At 31.5% G+C, this 19,576-nt stretch overlaps 1 protein-coding gene across 1 annotated transcript; it reads right to left on the bottom strand.

Annotated features, from left to right (window-relative positions):
• Positions 1–4,899: 4,899 nt before the first annotated feature.
• LOC105197181 lies at positions 4,900–18,455 on the bottom strand. Its single transcript, XM_011163430.3, has 3 exons — positions 18,035–18,455; positions 15,280–15,389; positions 4,900–8,886 (listed from the first exon to the last, which is right to left on the bottom strand). Exon 3 carries the CDS (start codon positions 8,836–8,838, stop codon positions 6,922–6,924), a length of 1,917 nt encoding a protein of 638 aa, XP_011161732.3. The 5' UTR covers positions 8,839–8,886; positions 15,280–15,389; positions 18,035–18,455; the 3' UTR covers positions 4,900–6,921.
• Between the last annotated feature and the right edge of the window lie 1,121 nt (positions 18,456–19,576).

The following is a 19,576-nucleotide window of genomic DNA, read 5'->3' as shown; positions in this document are numbered from 1 at the left end:
TTAAATACCTTATGATAAAAATTTTTAAAAATTAAAATCGATTTTTGTGCTCCTGTAAAAATTATAAATGGTAATAAGACAAATACAAAGGTTTTTCTGTAATTTTTTAATAAAATCATTATTGATCGAGTTGTAAAGCAATAATTAAATTGATAGATTACAGAAGAGCGAACATTATAGTTTATACATATATACAGTTTAAGGGATAAACTAAGTAAATATCTAAACTAATAATAAGTTAATTAACTTTTTTTCTTAACTTTCACTTTTATTCCACGAAAGGGCAAAGACATAATTATTTTATTTGTAAGTTGATTTCTTCTATAGGATACCGAAATTACCAAGAATATTAAGGATACTAAAAATATCGAAATTAATCAAAGAGATAGTGACGTTGCATTAATAAGACATAATAAAAACGTCATTTGACATTACCTTGTTCTTTGGAATTAAATATTGCAACAATATATTGCAATGATATCATTGGAATATTTTAATGTTATTATCACTGTGTAATATCACAGTAATATTTCTGTGATATTTCTGTGATATCAGTGGAATATTTCAATGTCATTATCACTGTGTAATATCACAGTAATATTTCTGTGATATTTCACAGTAATATGTAATATTTCTGTGATATTGCAATGATTCTGTGATATCACAGAAATATTACGTGCTATGTGGGAATTTACTGAGTTGATTGCGCCTATTGACACTAAACGCCTATTGCGCCTTTTGCAATCAACTCAGTAAATTATTAGTTAATAATTACAGATTAATAAGTATTATTTTTAGTAGAAATTGAAGAGTGAAGAAAAATGAAAGTGACAATACGTTCAAATAAGGTGTATTCTGCTGAATGCGCAAATATTTTGGGAACAGCAGTAGCAAGAGCAATTAAAAAGCGACGAATAGTGATTACAACTGCTATAATGTTGGAATTGTAAAAAACACAAGAGAAACGGCATTACAAAAAGAAACAGTATTGGGTAGCTTCATTCTTAAAAGACCGTCAGGATCATAGCTTTTTTCACGTATCCGTTCCTAAATTGGTATTTGAAGATTCCATACTGGTCACAATTGTGTCGACTTGTCGCTGAAGTTCAACCAAGTTGAACTTCTGACGATTTGTCGACGGATTCCAACGGATTCGGCACAAATATGTGTAGAAGGGGAAAATCAAGGTAGAAGGGGAAAGTCGTCAGCGATTTATCGCTGCATGAATTCGCACCTGCAGACTCGTCGAAGCTCTCGTCAAGTGCGGCATGGCCGCCACGTTTTTCTGTACACGACCGGTGAATAAAGTCGGTTCTGCCATTGTACTCCTGGTGTTACCCTCCTTTCCGTCGGTACTTCCGGCTCCTGACACACGAGGGATCGTGACGAGATATTTCCTTTCCTAGTATTTTCCGGCTCGCACGTTCTCCTCTCCTTTGTGAGGCGGGATTTTGAAATCCTTTCGGCCCGCTCTTACAGAATTATATTTAATTTGAGATATAGGAAATGGATTCAATGTGTTCAGTTTCTATAAAATTCAATACTTTTTCGCGGATTCAGAAACATGATTCATATCTATTTATTCAATTCAATCATTTCTCATTTGCTGGGCAAGAACACTAAAATTCTGCAATACGCAGATGACATAGTCGTGATATCCGCCTCGAAAGATATCACGATCGCTAGAAGCAGGATCCAATTCACCCTCAACAGAATTAATAAATATCTTTATTATAGAGGCTTAGACATATCCGCTGAAAAATCCCAAATCATGGTTTTCGACAGACATAAAAAAGCTTCCCAGCTTCGAGCTATAAAGATAGAAGGTTGCGAAATCTCAAGGCTCTTCTCGATCAGATTTCTGGGCTTCCATTTAGACAGATGCCTCACAGAAAAAGAACAATTTGCTTACTCGTTGCAAAAAGGGCGTAAAATAGTGAACGTCATAGCTTCTCTTACTGGTGTGAAATGGGGAATGCATCCCCAAGCTCTTCTTACTATATGTAGAGCCATGTTCCGCAGTGCAATTGAATTCGGTTGTCAAATTTTCTCATACCAAAACAACTCAACGATCTTTCGCAAAATCCAAAAATTGCAATTCCGCGCGATTAGATTGCCCTTGGGATTTTGTAACTCCACCCCCATAAACATTATGTTAAGTGAGGCGTGCAAGCCTACCCTCAGGATTAGAGTTGAAATGATCTCCCGCAAATATATTCATAAATGCTTGGCTAGTTCCAACAGTGTCGCTCTCGAGAGCTTGTTTGAACTTATGTCTGAATCTCGCGAAATAAAAAATTAGCAATTTTAAAACAATATAAAGTAATTGAACGCTGTTCAATTACTTCATCTGCCTTAAATACTTATCTAAGACCATACATACATTCAAATCTCTTCCTAGCATGAACAGCGAGTTTGAAGCTAATTTTTACTGCCCAGAAGTCAATGTTTCTTTAGTAAACATCAAAGAAAAAGACAATCTCTCCTTTCGCATTGCCCATGCTCGCGCGTTAGAAGAAGATTACACGGACAACGCGGTTGCAATATATACGGATGGATCTGTTATGAGAAATGTAGAACTTGTGGGATCCGGAATTTACGTTCCCATTATAAACCTCTTCGTCAAGCATAAACTCCCTTCTAGCGTGAGCATCTTCTCGGCTGAGGCCTGGGCGATGTTACAAGCCATTGCTATTGTCAAGGAGCACAAGTGGGCCAAGGCTACCATTTTCACTGATTCTCTAAGCCTGCTGCTAGCCGTCCAAAATTATAAGTCTTACCAGAATAACTATCTCATAGCTCGCATCAAAGCCGAACTCTTTATATTATCGTTCTTGAACATCAGAGTACTACTTTGTTGGATTCCTTCACATTCAGGTATCATTAGCAATGAAATAGCTGACGATACTGCAAAAAAAGCAGCTCACAATGGTCACAAGCCTAAATTCCGCATCCTTCACAAAGATCTCTACGCCGAAGCAGTTACTGTTAAAAACCGAAAATTTTCAAGATACCTGGAAGAGGCCGGGAGAACCAAAGGTAGGATGTACACGAGATTATACTCAAATAAAGGTAGAAAACCCTGATACTACAAAAAAACATTTCAAGAAAAACATTGTCGTGATAAATCGGATTCGCAGCGACCAGTACAATCTTTCATACAGCTTGGCCAGGAAAAACATCGTGAAAACATCCGACTGCATGTGCGGGGAAGGCAGGGAGGATATAAATCATGTTGTCTTTACTGCCCCCTACACACTGACAAATCAGCTAGTCTACTCAGATACCTAAGAAAAAAGTTTGCTGAGATTAAAGAGATTATCCCCCTAACATTTTCATGATTCTCCAAAAACCGTACAGCAAACTATACAACTCCTTCTTGGTTTCCTAAAATCATGTTCGCTGCACTTGTGACATAAACATGAATATAAACCTTATGCCATTCAACATCACATTCCTTCAATTCCCACAGCTTGCCCTCAATCGTGGGGAATTTAACTTCATTTGTAACTAGTGTCATGTTTACCTTTGGACTTGGATTTTAAGCAGAGACTTTTGCTTTGATGCATTGTCTATCTGTGTGGAATGGTCGTAACGTCTCTGTGCTTCTCTCAAAGGACGGGAACCAGTATTCTGGAGTGAAGTGGAGTGGAGTGTTGTCAGATTGTCGCATAGATCCTACTTGTTTTTTGCCGCCAATCTAACGCCGGGTCTTGTCAGCACGCGGTGCTCAATTTCTGCTGCCAGTCTGGCGTCAGATTGTGTTGCGCAGGTTATGCTTAATTTCTGCCGCCAATCTGACAACAGTTTGGGGCATCGAACGTGTGCGGACGTGTTCGTCTATTACCGGAAATATTTTTGAATCCGCCGATTGCATCAGGATCGGCAATTATATGTGTTTTAGTTACAACTTCGATTTTATTTACACATTAAGACTTTATATTTCACACCTAGCCTTTGGATTATGGCACGGGGGTGACACTGCTAAAATTTACGCGTCTAGATTTTGTCTCATTTGGGAACATTACGCCGCTTGGTGGCGCATAAATCGACCTGCATCCTTACAACGCTTACAACCGATTTGAAAGTTATTGTTTTACTAGAAAATGCAGGTTCAAAAAACACAATTTAATCTTGTAAGACCGAATAAAGCTTTCTAACAGTTTTAATCGTTTTAATGTTTAGCAGGTCTATGCGTCAGCCAAATCGGTCAAATCAAAGGATGCAGGTAGGAACTAGCGCCTTTTGCGGATTTTTTGATCGTAAGGAGACATTCGAGGGACGCGTAAAAGCATAGCAAAGTATAAGCAGTGTCACCCCCGTGGATTATGGCAATAAGATTATGACAATGAGTAAAAAGATACAAGAGAGACTACATCGGTAGTGGGGGTAAGCTAAACGGGCGACGGATGCACGTCATGGATCTATCTTGAGTGTCCAATTTTTGTAACGATATTAGAAAGAGAGGGAAAGCTCGAGAGAAAGAGAACTACAATGTTAAGCCAATTGGCGCCCTTAAGCAGCCATCTTAAGCGTCCACTTTATATAGCTACTTCCATCCCCAATCGTTGCGCCAAATGCTCCCTCCTGTGTCTTTTTACTTATTGGATTATGGTCGTATCGTCCCCGCGTTACGATATTGGGACGGGTACCAACATTGTCTAAACTGAACTGAACTGTCAACACTATTTGTTCAATTTCTGCTGGAATTAAATGCCAACAGTTTCTGTCCTCCTCTTTCTAACAGCAGTTTGCTGACACCGCAAATATTGTAGAGTCTGTGTGAAATCTGTTGACTTTCTAGCAACAGAAATTGATAGCAGACTCTCCGAATAATCTGTTTGTTCACGTTTGGCTGACGGGGTGATTGCAAGGGGAGAAAAAAATAGTCGAGACCAATTTTTACAAGTGCTTTAAAGCGATTTTATTATTGTTTTATCCAAATTCTCTTTATTTATAAATGCCACGCCGAAAACTTTTGTTATTTCTCGCTTATGACATGACGACTTTAATATGCCCGTGCGAGAAGTTAAGAACCTTAAAAGAAAGAAGAAATGGTCTGCTTACGCAATTCAAATACGTGCATATAACGATTTCTGTGATTACCAATGACAAACGCATGGTAAAAAGTGTCAAATATAATCAGTTTAAACAATGATTGTTTAAATAATATATAAAAAATTTGATTTTAATAAAATTTAATAGCATTATTAAATTGTACCAGAAAAAAAACAAATATTGTATTATTTTTCTTCCATCGTTATAAAAAAATGATTGTTTATATTTGCCCATAGATTTATAATAGACAAATTGTTCAGGTAATTATAAGCATAACCATTATCATCCTTTTTTTTAATCCATAACTATAAATTTTGCATAAAGTAATTAGTGCAATACGTTTCATAGATTTAACATCACTGAAAACAAATCCCTAAATGAAATATTGTTCTATTACATCACATTTTTTAGCTATTTTCATAAGTACTAAAAAAAAAATGCCATTTTTGGCATCTTTAAGTCCTATTTTCTTTGAAATGTGACGTAATAGAGCAATTTTATCGCAGATTCATTTTCAGTGACAAAAAATCTATAACAATCATTTTGTTTGGATTGTGGTCTAAAATTCATGTCACATAATGTAATCAGTACAATTTAAAAAATAATTGGTTCATTATAAAAAAAAAGTCATTAGAGAAATCCATATTACAGTATATAAAAATAAATTCTTACTTATATACACATATATTCCAGATACCAAAAACTAGCGGTTTGACAGATTGACAAACAAATTCAATCATAACTGAAAATCCCGGTACTAACTATAGATTCCTAACCATTTATTTGATCAGTTTTCTTAGAATCTGTCAACAGCTTGCTGACATGGATCACAAAAATCAATGATCTGCGCGTGAGCAATCTAACAACAGATTGGCAATAAAAATTAAGTAAAAGCTGCTTTCGCTTGATTTTTGCCAATCTATTGGCAAAGCATGTTAGCAGTTTTATTATATTTCTGATTATCATTTGTCGACATAGTCAAATATCAGATTGTGTATAAAATTTGTTGCATTTATCATTAAAAATTGGTAGCATAATTTACTCACAATATGTTTGCAGATTTTGCTATCTGGGTACATATATATAAAAGCAAATATATACATGTATATATACTAGGGACGTACCAAATTGATTTAGACTTTATTTTTTTTACACATAGAGGAGTTACAACTTGATAGGTAGATTTTTTCTCAACAGTCTCTTTTAAGCTGTATACAGTTGTGCCACCAATGTGGAAGCCTCTCCAAGTCCTCCTAATACCACTTTTTGAAGTGTTACGCACCCACGCTTGGACAGTGGCTTGCAGATCTTCGGAGTTGGCAAAATGCTGATCACGCAGGGATAATACGCCTGTTATCCAGGACAAACCTTTCCACCTTAGCGATGTTGGCTTACGTCACGGTCACTAATCCGGCACTGATCTCTTTCTCTGTTGACGTACGGCCATCTTCTCAGTGTTGCATCCAGTTGTAAACGGTTTTCTGGGACGAGGCATGCTCTCCGCACACTGCACCACTGCAGTCGCCTGTGAACTAGTCCTAGCGGTGACTTGCACCTTCTTGCCACAGAAACTACGTTGTCCATCGCTGCTTTTGAAGGTCACTTTTCATATTGCCCTCTCGGCTACTGAGAAAAGCGAGGAAACTGTGCTGTAGTGGGCATGGATTGCACTTCTAATGCTGTTAGCGGATCGTGGTCTTAACGAAGTGACAGGCACGACTGGACAAAATGCGGATCGTAGGGAAATTTAAAAGTGCAAATCAATATAGTACACCCCTCGTATATATGTGTGTGTATACATATATTATATATACATACGTACATATATATCGGAAGATAACGCATTGTGATGTAATTACACACTCAAAGTGTATATGGATACTCTGCAATATAGTTTTTAATTAAGAGTGGTAAACAGTCAGTAGGCAACTTGCTTCGATTCACAGCAAGTCTGGCCAAATGCGATAATGATCTAACTTCTTTGACCAGAGGGCTGGTCAAATAAATCTGACTGTATAGTTGTCCACTATAATCGACCCACACTTCTCTACGATGCTCATCCATCTTCTTAGAATATTCGACGTAGTGCTCCAACATTTTAATAGGACAATTGAAAAACGGCATTGCCAATGCTAATCTTGGTTCGGCATCAAGCCGAAACTGTTCTAGAAAATAGTGCACCCTAATAGAAGCAGGACCTCTGGCTGTTTTCACAGATACCGCAAAAATATATCTACTGTCCGAACTATCTCTCATCAACCATCGACCTATGGACGCGTCTTTCAAGAGGTTTTCACTCTGCTGCCAACTAATACCTTCATGATACCAACCACAAATCTGAAGTAACCTTTTTACTTCGCGCAATCTATTTGCATCTGTGTCTAAACCCCAAGAAGTTGGTATTAACAAAGATAGTGGATTTGAAATAGTATCCGAGGTTGACGTTTCTTCTCTTTGCTCGATGTTATTATGATTTTTGCTGTTTTCAACTGCAACAATTCGATTCATTATTGTGCAATCCAACTCATTCGGTTGCACAATACCACCTCCATGAAAATTGTTTCTACCACGATCTGGTAACTTCATCGCTACAACTTGGTTCGGTGGTGTTGCCGTTGTCGCTGTGATGTTTACCGTGCATTGACCCAAATTTGCGGGTAGCTGCACAGTAGCGTTCACTCGAAATTGCACACTGTTATGAATAGGCTCCAGCACCAAAGAGTTATGATTATCTGTGAAAGATGCATCAGACAGTCGTCTATGATACTGGCAGTGGTTCTGCTGAAGTGTACCTTTGCAATCGCAGCAGTTATTTGTTTTAATCACATTTGATATTTTTCGCTGCCTTGATCCAGCGCTTATTATTTCATTATTCCCATTATCTTTTATTGCTCCAGATGATAACAGTTTTATGTTCCCAGACAATTCTGAACAATCATTTGAAGACGTAACAAACGTCCGATGAGTATTATCATTGACAAGCGCAAAGTTCTTGGTATATTTCGATGTCGTCCATCGTTCATCTTCAGCAGACAGTTTTTTCTGTACAAGGCAACCGCCGCCAGTAAGCTTCGGTTGAATTTTGATTTGCGAAGCTTGCACCAGAATTTCGGTTTCTGTGTTTTGTATTAGGCAACCACCTGATTGTGTGTCGGATGTAGTAACTGTAACATTGCCGCCGGTAGGCTCGCATGTAGTCACAACACATTGTTCCGAAGGTGCCATCTTATAGTTAAAATTCTCCGTCATTGTAATGAAAGAATCTTGATCATTTGATTGATATAGAGGTGATTTTAACAGCGGACTTTGTTTTATTGACGACGTTTGTATATCGTAGTCATAAAAAAGTTCTATTGTATCAGAACCAGCAATTTCAACATTAGGACTGCAGTTGACAGTATGTGACTGAAAAATGGTAGGCTCATGAATATTTGTAGATGGATTGATAAAATAATTACTGCCACTGGTGGTGTAACCGTGCGATGACACTGGGAGACTATTAACATAATAGGTTGTTGTTGTTGAACAGAAAGAAGCAGCCATCTTCTTTTCTTTCTCTCCCTTTTTCGTCTCCTTCTTCACTTCCTCTTCATCTTCATCTTCCTCTTCTTCCTCCTTTATTTCTTCCGTTTCCTCTTCATCCTTCTCCTTTTCCTTTTTATCATCTTTTTCCTTCTCCTTCTTCATTTTTTTTTGGTTAGTTTCATCATTCCACTTTAAACAGCATCCCAAAACTGGAAGGCGATGATGGCATTTTGGACACACCATTCTCAGCATCATGTATGTATATTCGCAATTGAATCACTGCTATCAACATAGCACTTCGATCTGAAATAATACAATGGATATTAATTCATATAAAGCTATTAGCATAAAAAAATAACTAAAATATTGAATTAATTTGTAACCATATTTATGAAAAATACATTTTCTTTTGTAAAAATATCTTATAAGCATTTTTTAATTGTAAGTCGATCATAAATCATCGTCAATCATAGAGGAGAAGAGGGTAACATGGCACCTATTTTCATTTTATTAAATCATTTTATTTATAATTAATATTTTCTATTGAAACTTGAACGATTACATTCGTCAAAGTGTTGTTTGACAGATTCTAGACTCAAAGTAATGAGATATTTATTATTTAGGACGTAATTTATAAAAATCTAATGCTCTGCATAATCGGTGGCAGAAAAAAAGTTATTGTAATATGACTATCTATAATAATTTAAAAAAGTTAATTTAGTTTAAAAAAAAGTATTTGTTACAAAGTATTTTGTTACAAAATTATGTATTTTTAATTTTCCGTTGTTTAGAATTTTCCTAATATAGAATTTTCTTGCGTTCAGTAACTTTAAAAATACCATTAGAAATTTAGTTAGAAATATCATTTTATCCCTGTTTAACATTAAACAACGAGCATAAAATAAATGTTTTTAATGTTTCTAAACACCGCTCTCTAGAATGACGATCGATTTATCGAAGAAATATTTCAATATAAAAATTTCGTTTAAAAGGCCATATTAATGAAATTCCATGTTATTGTTTTAACTTTGTATAACTCAAAATGTGTATAGCTAAATAAAAAGGTAAATAATAAAAAAAAAACAAGTGTATGTACATTCGTGTGATAATACACTCAAGTTTAAGAATAATGAGAAAGTATAAGTAATTAAAGGTTAAAGGTGAACTTTGAAAAAGTTTAGAAGTGCTCAAAAGTAAAAATGCCTTATAACAATTGTCACTTATTATGTATTGTCATATTAACATCACTAAAAAACGGCGGGCTACTAAATGAATAACTCCATAAGTAATTGTTAGAATACGTCATCTAATAATGGAGATAATAAGGGTAACCATATTGTCGACAGTAGCCATAATACCCTCTTCTTCCCCCCCCCTCTCTCTCTCTCTCTCTCTCTCTCTCTCTCTCTCTCTCTCTCTCTCTCTCTCTCTCTCTATACATATATATATATATATATATATAATATAGTCTGCATTTAAAAAGCATTCGAACTAGAACGTTATATATTGTATTTCTATAAGCTTAATAATTTACGCATGCACGTACTCACGCACGCAAAAATTATGATATTTTTTTCATTATATCTATTTCATGCTCCTTCATGTTCGATTTTATTTCTAATTTAGGTATTACCAAAATAAACGCAACTTTTTTTATGAACTTTCCCATACAGCACACAATATTATGAAATATTTCCAAAAATTATTGTAAGAAATATTTTAAAAAAATTTTAAAAAATGAAAATAGTAACACTTTAAAAATCTGTTAGAAATATTTTCAAAAATATTTTTTATAAACTCAAAAAATATTATGAAAAATATTTTTAAAAAATTATGAAAGAGTTTCTGTCGATTATTTCCAGATTATTTTTGAAAATATATTTTTTATAAGATCTAGCAAACATAGATATATTTTAAAAATATTTTGTGCTATATGAGCGTAGCCAACACAATTGTAGTTTTTAATTGCTTATATTTCGATATTGATGGTCAATCTCATTGTAATTGCACGAATATGTCAACGTCTAGTACAATGTATAGTTTTAATTTCAAGAAATTCTCATTATTTTCAATTCGCTAGTGTACTACCTTAATGTAATTCATTTTCAAAAAGTAAACAATAAAAAACTAAACAGCATCTGTAGTGTCTAATATACTAAAAAGTAAATCAGAAAAATTATTAGATAGGTTTAATGTAATATAAAGAAAAGCTTACTCTGTATACACAGAATAACTTAAAAAGTTTCAAGTCTTAAAATTTATTATTTAACAATAATTATCAAGTAATAAAATTTTAAAATCGAATGACTTATATTATATAACATTACAAAAAAAGTAATGAAAAAGTAACAAACAATTATTTTTCAAATAATGGTAACGATAACGTATTATTTCTCGATAATAATAACAAATTACTTTTTACACAAAGTAATGCTAATGGTAATGCGTTATATTTGTAAGGTAACATTCCCAATCTCAATTGTAAAAAAAAAAAAAAAAAAAATTAAAAATCAAAAAATCTCAGTGAATCAATGCCGAATGTTATTAAAAATATTGTTTTAAAATTTTAAATTAATCAGATAAATCATATTTGAGTTATCGTGACTACCGCATTAAAAAATGTTTTGAGAAAAATGCGTTTATAGCTTACCAATACTTCTTCAATATAATTTAAATTTACACCTCACTCTTTTTAAACAAATATATATTTTTATAACAAATACATTATATATCTATCTCTTGAAATAAAAGTTTTCCATAATATTGAGAAAGAACCGATTTTTTAATTCACTAAGGTCGTATAACTCTTAAATCTAAAAGTGTCTTTTTATAATGAAAATAATATGAATCTATGTATTTAAAATACAATCAGAAAAAATGAATATATCTTTTTCTTAGATTTTAAACTATTTATATATAATGTTCATTTATCTTAATGTTATTAATAATGGAACAATCTGTATAACATTTTTATGAATTAAATTGGTTAATATCAACAACAACTTTAATTAGATGTAATATATAAATTCTATACCATTCGAAGGCTTCTGCTCTGTATATCGAAATAGAAGTTCGTAGAAAAACACTTTTGGCAAAGATCGGTACAGCAGACGATAACGACAGTACCGCATAGCGGTGACGTCTACTTCGTGGAATATAGTCTGAAAATTTGACGCGCTCCTACATTTACCACTGAGCCACTTCTATGTCACTCTATTTTCATCAATCGGTGAATGCTTCTTCGAGGAAACACCTATGTTTGTCAGATATGTTGCGCAATATCGACTTGATAGTAAAATTAGATTACATATAATGCTCTAATCTTATGGATCGACAATGTTACATACTTTGAAAACTAGTAATTACGCGTAAAATCAGCTAATTTCTTCAAAACTTAAACTTCAAAACTTACTACATCTTCAAAACTTAAAGTATTTCAAAGAATAAAAAAAATGTTTTCTTTTTATTATAAAACAAATTATTCTTATTTGTTTTTTTATTTTTATTTCTTTCATTTTTATATATGAGTCATACTGATTTTTAAAACACCGAAAAAACTTTCATAATTTTTAAAATTTGTTAAGTAATCTAGAAATACATTTCTTTAATAAAAATAATATAAATTTATGTATTTGAAATATAATTTAAAATTTAATCAGAAAGAAAAATAGATAAAATCTTTTCTTTAATTTTGAATTATTTCAATAAAATGTTAATTTGAAATCTCAACTTTAAATCTTAACATTATCAAGATATATATGGTAAAAGTTATAAGTAGTACATATGAAAATATAAAAAGATAAAACTTATGAAAACAGATCCAATCTAATTTTTGCTATAAAAATTTTATTTCAACTGATATAAGAATCCATAGAAAAAATGTATCAAGAATATTATCCATTAAAAACTTTTATAATAGTTAAAGATATTTCTTGGCAATAGACGATATCTTACTTGCCACTATTTTAATTTAAAATCTCAGAATTTACAGTTTTTTTAACTTTTGGTTTATTCCCAGAAGCACAAAATATCATTATTCAAATCATCGCATAAAGTTTAATATTAAAAGTATTAAATTTAAACGCGTTAGCTGACATGCACGCAAGCCATACACAAATATGCACACACACAAATACACACAAACAGGTATCCCTCTATTTCTGCTGATGAGATTGCCGATTCGTAAATCAATGTTTTATTTATTTAATATCATGCCAGTAATATATTAATTTAAAAAATGTCTAAATACAGGGGTTGGACAAAATAATATGAAGTTAGGCAACACTGAAGCAAAAATGGCCTCTTTTGCTTCAATATTGTATAATTCAGTAAATAAAAATCATACAACGCTCAACAAAAACGCAAATTAAAGGTAAAGATTCACGCTTTCGAATTCTGTAAATCGCATTTGCATGCAATTTTTATTTCGCGTCGTGGAGCTTTGCAAAGTTTGTAAAATATTTTAAGATTTAACGCATCCCCATTTAAATCCGCGTAACTTCGTAAACAATCTGTAAATCGTTTAATGACTTATCAATTTCAAAACTAGAGATTTCAAGCTTTAAATGTTTTTTTTTATTTTTTTACAATCATTTTTGACAAAGTTACACTCTCTTGAATTACGCCTATTTTTCGGAGTCAGAATAGGTGTTCATATTATTTTGTCCAACCCCTGTATTTAACCTAAACTTGGCAATTACCTCTAATTTTTTGTTGAGTCTAAAATTAAAAACTGATAGTCAAAGTAGGAAACATTTTTAAATAATAATTTAAAATAATAAGATAATTTTAAATATTGAGGTACAGTAAAGATTTTTAGAAAAAGTATCATTTAGGTCGTATTGAGTACATATGTACTTAATATAGCCTACTTGTTTTCCTTTTTTCTCTAACAAGTGTTAAAAAAATGGATGATAAAGATGATCCAATGTTACATTTATAAATTTATAACTTTATTAACATAATGACATATAAGAATACTCAAAGAATTATTTTCGTTAAAAATCCATTAAATAAACAATTAATTCGTTTTGATTTTCCCCTCTTAAAACTATGGTTTTAAAGGAAATCGCAGTTTAATAAGTGGTATAAAATTTATAATTTGAAATAATAAAAGTACCAAATATTGATGTGTGTATATTCATTATTGATCTAAGCTATATTGATTCTACCTTACAAAGTTACCTTTCTTTGATTATAAGCAGAGTATTGATAAACATATAAATTAAATACAGTGTTTTAAAGTATAAAAATATAGCTACAATAATATGAACTGCGGAGATTAATAATAATCATTTGATAGGCATAAAAGCAGCAATTTTCTCACGAAATATTAGGTCATGAGAAACACAATCAAGAAAATTCAACTTTTAATTTCATTGTCAACTATAGAATAAACAAACTAAGCAGTCAACTGTTGCAAACAAGTCACACTGACAGCCTGTACAACATATTAGTGTTAAATTCATCATGTAATTACTTAGAAACAGCAAATAGGCCATATTGGATACTAGGTAATACAATTATCTTATTATAGCAGCAATTTAGTACACTTAACTCCATATTGTTATTCAATTAATTTCATGTTTAATGATATATATTTTTTTAGAAAACAATTATTTTATTATTAAAAATGCTATTATATAAATTTTAATTTAAAAAATAGCAAAACTTTTTTTTTATTAAGAAAATATAATTTAAAAAAAAATATTTAATATATATCATAAAGAATTATATATTTTTAAGAAAAAATTGTTTTAATTTCAGTCCACTGTATCATTAATGTCAGTCTAATATAACATATCATTGTTTAATATATGTCGCCTGAAAAAGGACGTTCATTTAACTTATAATAGTCATTGCGAGAAAATATCATCACATGCCTCGGTGGTTGGATACTTGCACGGAATTCGGAAGATCCAAGTTCAAATCCTGGCTGAGATGTTATCTTTTCGCAATAAAATAATTTACAGTTTTCCGGGGAGACGGGATGTACATATGCTTCTTATAACATTAATATTACTATTCCGGCTTTATGACTGTGTTTCAAGTCCGACGCATATGCGACGCTCAGTTTGAGTTGGAAATTGTAAAAATTAAAAAATTAAAAATTATTATTTAGCACCAAGAACCGCTGTAATTGACATAAGCCTTTCAGTCTCATGGTTTAAAAATTGTTTTATTATATAAAATTAATAGCTTAAACATAGATTAACTTCAACAAGTGATTAAAAAATAAAATTACGCAATAGAACATGCCGTTTTAATAAATTTGAAAATTTTCAAGTCAAAGTAATCGTAAGTAGAGAAAATACCTATAATGGTAAATAATTTATAATTATGTATTCTTTATTTTTGGCACAATTGTATAAATATTACATACAAATTATATATTTATTTTTAAATTGATTTAATTATATCAGTCACGATTTTTTAACATTATGAAAAGAAACGGAATTTTTTAACTAGAAAAAAATTAACTTTTTTATAATAGAGAGGCTACATATATTGCATGTGTCTGTACATATGTAAATAAGTCCATTTAATTATTAATTATAATATATATATAAATGTTTATTCCCTATTTTCTGTAAAAGATTAAAAAATTTCTAAAATAATTTAATTTTATGAAAATGTGATACAATGGAATAAAAATAAGAAAACATTTTCTTAAATAGATTATTCATAATATCTTACCAAAATATATCTTGCTTCGTTATTGTTGTGAAGTATCTTATTCGATGTAACATGTATGAACACAGCCTAATGACATTCGTTCTCTTATTTCTTCGGGCACCAACAAGATACTGTTAAAACAAAATATTGTTAAAAATCGCCAGTCTTACATAATTTTCGTAACTCAAGTTTCGATTCCAGACAACGTGATATCCGATATCGGAACATGAGACATATTAAACATTAAGATGTTCTTTAGATAATGTGTCTAAAAGATGTCTTAAGGGAATACTAAAGTCATCAATTTTACTGACTAAATAGTAACTTACCATATAATTTACAATACATATGATTTACAATACGTACGATTTATGAAATTATTAACGTCACTATACTAGTATACTATATCAATATCGCACGTGCACAAAAGAATAAAAAAGAATATATAAAAGTGAACAATTTTTGCCTCCAGCCAGAAAGTAACATTTGCTTATTTATAGCTTTTAAGGCTTCAGACTCCTGAGAATTCCACATTGACGGTGGCGATGTTATATCGCGAAAAAAATTAGAACCAATAGGCGTGAAAACGTGACATGTTGACGATGGAATTTTGTCTTGCATGTCATTTTTTTATTATGTGTTTATTATGTATTTTATTATTTCATTGCAAAAATGTGACTTGTCTCGTATTTAGCAAATTTATAAAAATGGACCGCAAATAAAGTCCCTTTGAATTTTATACCTAAAAGCATATTTTCCACTCCTTTTTTTTTATTGACTGTTAGGCGGAAAAAGCATAATCAAGACTCATTTTTACAAGTATTTTAGGGCAACAATAATAAGATTTTATTATTGTTTTATCTAAATTTTTTTTATTTACAAATGCCACGGCTAAAACTTTTATGTGTTATTTCTCGCTTATGACGTCAACACTTCAATATGGCCGCGTAAGGAGTCAGGAGCTTTTAGCTGCAGAATTATGTGGTGCAGTTAATTTTCCACGAACATAATGAAAAAATATGTAAAAATGTAATAGAAGTAAATGAAATAAACACGGATATGCTTCAAAAATAAGATAACATGCAAATGATCATTTTACGAAATGTTCTAACTTTTGAAAATGAAATATCAAATCACATTTTGTTGTAATAGAGTTGATCTAATTGTTTTGAATATAAAAGGAAATAAATCTACAAAAACTCAAAGAATATAAAACAAGAGTTAAGACACGAACAACACTGACCATGTATAACTGAAAACCTAACAAAAAAGATACTCTAATGAGTCTTTACATACATTTCGCTCAGAGAACATAAACTGTGGTCAACAAAACAATTATTGTGAGACAATAATAAATGACAGATCTTGCATTCGGTAATACTAAAATTGAAGAACGAACTAGAAAGAGGGTATTACTTGGCATATTTTAGGAAAAAAAGTTCTATAAATATATATCTCAAAATACTATTTTATTTCATAATATATTTGAAAACATTTGTTTTGTTCAAGTTTAACAATTTTTTTGCAATGCCAAATTAAACTACAAAAGAACTATTGTAGAATTTTTTCATTATAAAAAATAAGCCAAGGATTTTTTTCAGATGCTACCCTTCAGCATTAACTAGATTTTCAGAAAATTTAACAGAATAATGCATAAAGCTCAAGGAATTAATTTAACATTACAGAGTATTTGTAACTTTTCATTATAATTTTATCAACAATTGATTACAATATCAATAAAATGTAGTTAAACTGTCAATACAGAATACCTGCACTTTTGCATACATTCACTGATCAAAATATTTATAAAATTGATTAAAATAAATATAAAATTCAATAAAAATTTGAAAATATTATTGAAATTTCATCAAAATTTCATTTCAATTAAAATTTTACTAAAATTTTTTAACAATACTGACATCGGCGTTACAAACTGTGCAATAAGACACTTGGTACAATAAACAGTACATAAATAAACGAATACACACAAATATTTGTCGCATACTTATATTGTAATGAAAATAAATATGCAAGTGATGAAGACGATCAAGCAACATAATTGTTCAAATCTTATAACAGCTAACCAAAATAAATAATATAACAATAGAAGTACTGTCTAAAATAGTTATAATAGATACTGATTTTCATTCAGCTAAATCAAATTATTAAGATAACATGAATTGCTCACAAGATTATTCTCTTGACAATGGAGTAATTGTTTTATTATAAAGTTGTTGATAATTTAAATGTTGTTCAGATCTTGACTAAAACAATTTAATAATAAAAATCATACCATTGTCAAGAAAAAATGGAGCAACTTTGTAAGACCTTACAAAATCAAGTGGCAAAAACGTTCTTAAGGAATTTGTGCGAAGCATTTATAAATCATTTATTACATATAATTTATAGTTTAACCAAATAAGTGTGATATATAATCATGTGTCCAGGTATCATATAATCATGTGTCCAGGTATCATATAATCATGTGTACTGTCGATATTGAAATTTGAATGTCATTTATTCAATGTGTTAAACATTTATTCTCATTATTTCAAAAGATTGATATTTAGAATGATAAGGATTTTTCCTGATATCCTTTTGTGAATCTCACTATTATAATTGTAATATGCATGGCTTTAAGTGCAAATTATGAAATTCGTTTTTAAGTTTTAACATAAATAAAAGTTAAAAATAATAATGCATCGTACGTATATGTATATATAATTGATATATGAATCAAAATAATAAAATCATAAAATTAATATCATGAACTAACCATTAAAGTTTTGGCAGCCAAATTTCCATAAGGCATCGATCTATCTTAGTATCTTGTCGATGTTGCGAGTAAAACCACACAGTTACTTGAACACTTACTATAATTTCACAAACTAATCAATTCAACTATCTCATTTAAACTCTTATTCACTTGTGCTTTCCGTTCGGAACAAAGGTTTCGGATTTAGAAAGATTGATAATAATATACCTCTAGAGAATCACATCACGTGTGTGTATATATATCTATATATACGAATATACAGTTTAAGTGTATTTCATTTATGCTCGCATATTAAAAAATAAAATTTAACATAACCTAACTTAACATACTCGATAACAAAATGACCGGAAAACACCATACCCACAATCACGGACAAACGACAAAGATGCGACTAATAGATGTCTCGCTGTAATGCCTAATACCACTCAACGCCACTGATGTCAGAAATAGTGGAGGGAAAAGTGTAGTACCAATGTAAAGAAATAATAGCATATCTTACCAACTTGAAAAGTATAGCGGAAAGCACACACTCTGGCTGAAGTCCCATGAATTGCTATTTTTCGCGTAACGCATATCGCGTAACCAATCAACTTTATAAAAAGGCTCAACAAAAGACGCAGAACGCTTCTGATTGGTTTCGCATTACGCGTTACACGGAAAATATCAGTCCATGGGACTTTAAGGACCTCGCACATGAAATGCATAACAGAGCATAAGCGTAGCATACGGTCTCTGGACCAATGAGAATCTTATGTAAATCGATATGGCGACTTTATGCTGGATGTTCATTGGTCCATCGGTCTTATGTTGTGCTTACGTTATGTTATGCATTTCATGTGCGAGGCTCTTTAAGGGCCTCGCACATGAAATGCATAACAGAGCATAAGCGTAACATAAGGCCTCTGGACCAATGAGAATCTTATGTAAATCAATATGGCGACTTTATGCTGGATGCTCATTGGTCCATTGGTCTTATGTTGTGCTTATGTTATGTTATGCATTTTATGTGCGAGGCCCTTTAGCCTCTTGCATAGCTGTATAACCATATGAATAAGAAAATTGATTGGTCCATTAGCGCATCTGAGCGTGTGACACAATCGCCTAGAAAGTTACTAGGACTAAAGTTACTATAGAAATCCCATTTATTAATAAATAAATTATTACATTATTTATCAAAATAATTAGAATAATACTTATATATTCGGAACTAGCAAACAACTAACAAACGATTCGACATTAAATTATTCAGGAAATCATGAGATAAAGACTAAAACAGCTTTTTACTTGTCCAGGGGGTCGATCATGAAACTTTTTCCCTAAGGCGAAAACGTGAAAAGTGGAAAATTTCTCCATTAACTTCAATGGTAAAGATATGCACTTTTCACGTTTCCGCCCAAGGGAAAAACTTTCATGATCGACCCTCAGATTTGTCCAAATTTTAATTTTGATTTTATGCCACCCACAGATATTACTTGGGATAAAACTAGCTCATGCGCATTGAGTCACCTAGAAAGTTACTACAGAAATTCTATTTATTAATAA

The sequence above is a fragment of the Solenopsis invicta genome, chromosome 8 (assembly GCF_016802725.1).
Source record: "Solenopsis invicta isolate M01_SB chromosome 8, UNIL_Sinv_3.0, whole genome shotgun sequence".
In the NCBI taxonomy this organism is placed as follows: Eukaryota; Metazoa; Arthropoda; class Insecta; order Hymenoptera; family Formicidae; genus Solenopsis; species Solenopsis invicta.
The sequence above is the reverse complement of the archived record's forward strand: the minus strand, read 5'-3'. Positions and strand labels throughout refer to the sequence as shown.